Source organism: Athalia rosae, chromosome 2, assembly GCF_917208135.1.
Source record: "Athalia rosae chromosome 2, iyAthRosa1.1, whole genome shotgun sequence".
NCBI lineage: Eukaryota > Metazoa > Arthropoda > Insecta > Hymenoptera > Athaliidae > Athalia > Athalia rosae.
Genome location: NC_064027.1, coordinates 20175312 through 20181725, shown reverse-complemented (window position 1 = coordinate 20181725; position 6414 = coordinate 20175312). Strand labels below are relative to the sequence as shown.

The following is a 6414-nucleotide window of genomic DNA, read 5'->3' as shown; positions in this document are numbered from 1 at the left end:
TATATAATTAGAATGACGATGACGAATGTTAATAACTGACGGGGATATTTTAATTATTCCTTTGTTTTTCTTTTAATAACATTACTGCAGATTGTTGGGGAAGATGAGACTTACGTTGCTGTAAAAGGCCAAGAAAAACATGATTATGAAATAAGTATGAAAGAACTGTCTGGACTCACGTACACCGGACTTTCCTGAACTCTTATAATATAGAGGGCGTTTCTAATAGAATTATACAACCCTTAACGCAATTAGGGCCACCCGGTAATACAACAGAACAGTCGTAGTATGATTGCCCCTTTTCCTGCACCGTCTGTTTACTGTCTTGACTATACAAATTAATCATTATTATTATTGTCAGTCTTATTATTATTGTTATTATTGTTATCATTATTTTCCTTATTTTTTTTTATGGCGATGAAGGTGGAGGTAAGAAAAAAACGAAATCCAAAAATGAAGGTAGAAAGAAACGCATTTTTATTTGTACAAATTTAATTTAATTAATTGAAAAGTTACAAATAATTACACGCGAATGAAAAGAGAAATTGGTCGGCTTTATTAATTTTGCCGTATGTGATGTGGTTGGAAAATTTGCATACTTTTTCTTCATTGTATTAAAGAAAAACAAAAAGGAAAAGTTTGCATAACACTCGTATGGGGTAGGTACAAATTCCGTAAATCTGATATTTTAATTGGGACGATCTGTATTTTGCACTTTATCGTTGTAAAGTCGTTCGATAAAATCGAAAAGCGATTCCATGCAGGACGATGACGTCATTTCGTGGGTTTCGTGACCTGCAGTGTGGATTTCAATATGGAAATGATTAATGTCTTTTGTGGTTTGTGCAGCAGAATTGTTGTTGTTATTATTATTTTTTGTTTCACGAATATTATTTTTATCTTACGTTTTCTTCTAGAAAATTTGAGAAGCGTTAGCTTACCGGCTGAACAACGTTCAATTTCACCGTTCGGCGTACGTTCTGGGGTGTCGAGGGGCTTCGTTGAGGATACCCAATTTCGCGCCACCTGCAATATATCAGGACTCTCATACGTTTTTATTATTATAATTTTTTTTTTTTATTTTTTCTCCGTCTTCCCTCATTTCTTACAGTCTTATATGCGATGTGCAGACCGCAAAAACCACAACCTTGTGGAAATATTGAGAACTTTGGAAAGGGGAGGAAAAAAAAAGAAGCGGACGAAATGTATACATGCACATGTGCGTGTGTATATCCACATCCTTCCGCTTCTTGTTCATTTCTTTTCGTTGAAATTTCTTCTTTTTTAATTCTTCTCAATCTTCTCTCATGTTTTACAATTAGTAATTTTACCTTTGCACACTTTACAGCATTTTTTCAACGAACCATTTATAACATCATAATGGAAACTAGTATATGTATACAGGCGAGAGTTACTATCAATTACTGAGCGAATTAACTCGCCTTTTCGAAAAGAGTGCAGAGGGAGGGAGATGAAAGGGGGTCATTAATTAGAGTGACGAGGTAAATAGACTCGGCGTCGTCTACTTTTAAAAACTTTGGTATACCTACTGTGTATACTACATCCCTATATATTATATCTTTGAGTAAATACAATCCCTGCATTTCCCGAGGGAATTGTTCCACCGATTACATATTTACTGCAGATATGTATACATGTATATGTGCCTATAAATGATGTATACCGTGTCAGACTAGAGATTTTGAATTTTTGAATGCTCTACAAGGTAAGAATGAATCGTGATTTGTAGTTGTGAAGTTCGCGTTATCTCTTTTTTATACGCATGAATGAAAAAGAAATTATTTTTTTCCATGTTCTATCGAGATGAATTCAAACGATTTTCTTGAGAGCATCTCAATGTTTCGCCTGACAAGTCGATTTAGGATTCCGTTGAGTATTTGTTAAGTCGGAATGAATCGTTTTGAATTGAAACACTCTGTATACAATATGTATGTATTACGTGTCTACCGACCCCTGTTTTTGGATCACACATCGCTAAAAATATACTTTACCTGATCTGATATTCCCACGGGAAGCGGGTAACCTGCATGAACATTCTGTACGAAACGCGCAGCGCAATAATAAATTTGTTTACCTTTCAAATGGATATTATAGAAGTAATACAGTACGTTGTCCGTTTTGTGTAACTATACAAGGCTAACCGGTAGTCAACTCCAAATCACAAAACTCGATTCGACCGGGTTATTCGATCGAGAATTTTACGGAAATTGTGGGTTTCATGTACATTCATAAATATGGGGGAGTGGGGAGTTTCAATTCTCATTTTTCAAATTTCGGGGATACGACTTTTTGACAAAACGAATGGCTTGAAATTTTTAGAATTTGCTAGTGGGGTGTGTCCCAGAAAAATGAAAAATTTTTTTGCAACTTTTTCGCGAGTCGTATGTAAGTATAGGTGGTATCCTCTGTCGTGTCTCGTTTCCGCGGTGTGTGGAAACACGCGATTTAGAATATCGATGAGAGGCAAAGAAAATGATAAAAAGAAGAAGGTAAAAGGGGTTGGAATTTAGTCGCGGTAGTTTGATCCGAAGGGGGTTGTAAGTTGAGAGGGATATAACCGTTGTCGTCGCTGTGATATTCAGAAGCGAGAGAGATCCCATTAGGCATTAGTGGCTTCTATAGAAATAGCAGCGCCCAAGTCGTTTTCGTCGTCGTCGTCGTTGTCGGATGGATGAACATTAGTTCCTCATGGCGAGTCTGCCTGCAGCACTCGTAGTCCCGGGGCACTCTGAACACGAATCTCTTCTAAAACGTCCCTTCTTTCTCGCTCACGTACGGGATCTACACTTTTCTACGCTCCATCTTTATCCCGCTTTCACGGAACACCGGGAGCAGCCACTCCACTCGACTCCAGAAGAGCGCGTCCCGGGCATTGTCAGCCACCCGACATTCATATCGAGTCTCAAAACCCACCCCCCGTAGCTCTCTCTCTCTCTCTATCTCTCTATATATATGTATATATATATATATGTGTATATTTTATACATATATGTCTGTAATATACGAAAAGTACCTCATCCGCATGGCCATGTGCTGTTACTCTGGTCCATGCAGAATGCAAAATTGCACAAAAGTAGTAAAAAATAATTACAAAAGTAAAAACTCGAAGCTGAAATTCAATAGTCGATACACAATCTACACGTAGATGTATGTCAAAAATATATGTGTACGTTTAATTTTTACGTGTGGTGAGGTTACATTAATTTCCTTCGAGGAATCCGCGAGTTTCTCGCATTTTGTACGACAGGATGAAAAAAAGCATTCTTTTCTGGGTAGCGTTCATTTTTTTTAAGAATTTTTTCTCTTTCGCTTCTAAAACATCACGTGCATATATCTACACGTATTTGGGGTGCCTAATGTATGGCGGAGGTCGGCTAATATTTTCACCGCGGGAATCATGTTGAGTTTAATAGAACGGAGTCGCCCCCAGAATTACACATTCTCTCGTCGCGTGGAATTGATCCCAGATGGGCGCACCGATTTCTATTAAACTTGAGCCACAAAAATGGAGAAAAGAAAGACGACGAGCGATCGAAAAATCAAAAACCTGCATTGGAAGAGTCCCCTCTTTGGTTTCGATTTTTTCTTTTTTTTCTCTTTGGTACATCAGCTGATAATTACATTTTATTGGCCCCATTGAAACCTGTGGGCGATGCTTGCTTTTGCTCTCGTGAAGCGGAGGGGGATCAATTTCATAAGAGCTGCAATAGGAAGCTAATAAAGGGAAGTCATGCTGCGGTTTCATTGTCGTCCCGTAACAATACCACTACCCTGTACCGACACTCGAATTATTACGTTGAAATTTGGGTACTACGATTCCGAATATATCCACGTTTGGATCGAAATAAAAAAATATATATTCTCTTCGACGATCTAGAAATCGAATAAAAATTGGGGATGATCTCTCACCTTTAACATGTGTTTCGTTTCCGCTTCGGAAGACCTTGGCGTCGTGTGAACGGAATCCGTCAAACCGACGGCGAACACCCTGTCCTGGAAATCTTGAGGATTGTCCGAAGCCTGTTGAACGATATTTGTCAATTGGTATTGATGCATTGCAAATAAAAATGATACTTACGAATTTAACTACGCAAACTCCACCGTAACTGTGGGCAACTATGGCAACGTGTTTAGCCTTCGAATCTTTAACGTAATCTTTCCAAACGGTATCGAAATGTTTGTGAGGATCTTCGCTGCCCTGGAAATTTTATTGTTCAAATCTTGTCCGATTGAAATTAAACTTATCATCATAACGACAATTACTGGAATTTCCAATTGTTTTCCATCGACATTACGCAGGTTGTCGTTGGTATTTAGAACCATTACACCGTAGCCCAGTTCTTTGGCTCGTTTGATATAGGGTAATTGCGTTCCAGTTCTCAGACTGTCGTTGATGATTAAACGTCTAGCCCATTGCCCAGCTCGGACGACACCGCTGCCGTGGATTAAAATCATCAATTTTTCATTGATCAGGGCATCAGGACTCGCGAATATGAATGAAGATAATTCAGGTGTTTTTAATGAAGCAGAATTTCCGGGAACTGGTAATCTGGTCAAGCCCGCGTCCTTTTCCAAAATATCGTATACGTAATTGTCGATTATCTGAAATAAGGTTCGGTGATTCTCTGTCGTTGGTTGAATTACTCCAATATAGATAGATTCTGGCGCGCCTGGTTTGTTCTCAATAATAATTACCTGACCAAGAGCTTCGTATCTCTTTTGATTGAACGCGTGATCGTCCGATACATTGAACTCAAACGGTTCATGGGTGATGTTACCGGATTCTGGATCAAGTTTTCGAAGTTTTCCGCCTGAACATTAAGGGAGGAGACTTATCGAGTGATTGGTACGGAGATGCACGAACAATATTCAGGTACAGAATAGGATTGGTCATAGATAATGAGATTTCGACGTGGATAGTTTAATGATTTACCTCCATCAAAATCGTAGCCAAATTCTCTCAAAGTAGCTGGAAATGACAAATCACCCATTTCACCAACAGATTTTACTCCAGAATTTACAACCTTGTGAAACGATCTGTGTATAGCTTTCAGCATGACGACTACATGGAACGTAATGGCCGGTTGGCCGATGACATCTCGTTTTTATCTCAGTTCAGATGATGACGAAGAGATGGAACTAGCTAACGGGGAAGATTGCTGAGCGTCACGTTATCGACGAAATATAATTCACTTTTATCAAAAAGTTACATTTCATCTTTTATCTCCTACAATCCTTTCGACTAATTATCTTATTGACGACAGATAATTATAATCTCAAGATAATTATAATCTTAAGATAATTATAATCTTAAGATTATAATCTTTCTATTCTTAGATAGATAAAATTTCTACAAAAAAATCTACTAATTATCTACCATACAGTATGGTTATTTATAATTTTGTAATCTGGAACAGCTATTCTCATTGATCTAGACCTACAATCTTAATAGTTACAAATAAAAAGAGACGATTTTTTAAGTCTATTAACTGCTGCATACATTTAGGCGTTCCAAGAGAAGTCCTAATTTTTCAAACCTAGTTTCTTACGGTCATTTAGAATAAATTTAATTGGTATCAGTGATGTTAAAAAAAGTGAAAAATCATGTCGAATTCGACAATCGGAGAACGTCATGTATTTCTCGTTCTCATCTTCTGTGCAGCTAACGACGATTTCGCATCGATTAGAAGTATTTTCGTTGAGGAACTAGGCTGCAAAAAATCGTTTTCGATGTTTCCTCGAAGCATTTATGCGAAAGTCAGTTTTTCGAGCGTCCCTTCGAACGTTGTCACAATTCATTGTTGTCTGATATAAATTGAACCGTGGTTCGAACCAAATGGGTTGTGGCATCATCCCTGTTGGTACCCATATACCTTCGAAATATTTACCAACAAACATACCCTACCGCAATACTCGTACGTACATTCTACCTTACTATCGAATCCAACTCCTCTGAATTACCGACCGACGGTCGCGTACCCTCGGAAAAAACCTATGTATGGTGTCTTGCCGGGCAATGTTAAGTGAGCTAAGTAACTATACGAGGTAAGCACAGCTGTGCGAAAGAATTTCTTTGCAAAGCACCCGAAGAGGGGTATTTATCACCACTAGAAATTCGCTTACCTTATGAAGAAACGTCGGAATGTCTGTTAACTGCTGAAGAATAGCGAAACGCGGGCTTGCGGGCGGTATTTCGTGTTTCAACAGAATATGTCCATCGCAAGATATCGAGAAGATTGGGAATTATTCAATGAAATAAGTTCGAAAGAAGTAATGAAATGCATTGCCTATTTACTGATATGTATGTGACCGTGTGTATAATCTTCAAATATTGAAAACAATTCTACAACAAATTTTCAACACGTACATCTGACATACAGATTTCTGTTTTTG

General features: G+C 38.1%; 1 protein-coding gene across 1 annotated transcript; it reads right to left on the bottom strand.

The window, feature by feature from the left end:
- Positions 1-474: 474 nt before the first annotated feature.
- On the bottom strand, positions 475-5114 carry LOC105689347 (FAM172 family protein homolog CG10038). The gene is made up of 7 exons (XM_012406262.3): positions 4955-5114; positions 4717-4832; positions 4285-4623; positions 4100-4219; positions 3931-4041; positions 942-1026; positions 475-795 (listed from the first exon to the last, which is right to left on the bottom strand). The coding sequence occupies exons 1-7, from the start codon at positions 5076-5078 to the stop codon at positions 689-691; spliced, it is 1002 nt and encodes a 333-aa protein (XP_012261685.2). The 5' UTR covers positions 5079-5114; the 3' UTR covers positions 475-688.
- Between the last annotated feature and the right edge of the window lie 1300 nt (positions 5115-6414).

Excerpts from the sequence above, each read along its gene's own strand:
- LOC105689347 (XM_012406262.3), bottom strand. The coding sequence starts at position 5,078 with ATGCTGAAAGCTATACACAGATCGTTTCACAAGGTTGTAAATTCTGGA. Across the intron at positions 4,624-4,716 it reads GATACGAAGCTCTTGGTCAG|ATAATCGACAATTACGTATA; the intron begins GTAATTATTATT and ends ACCTTATTTCAG. Across the intron at positions 4,220-4,284 it reads GAAAACAATTGGAAATTCCA|GGCAGCGAAGATCCTCACAA; the intron begins GTAATTGTCGTT and ends TAAAATTTCCAG.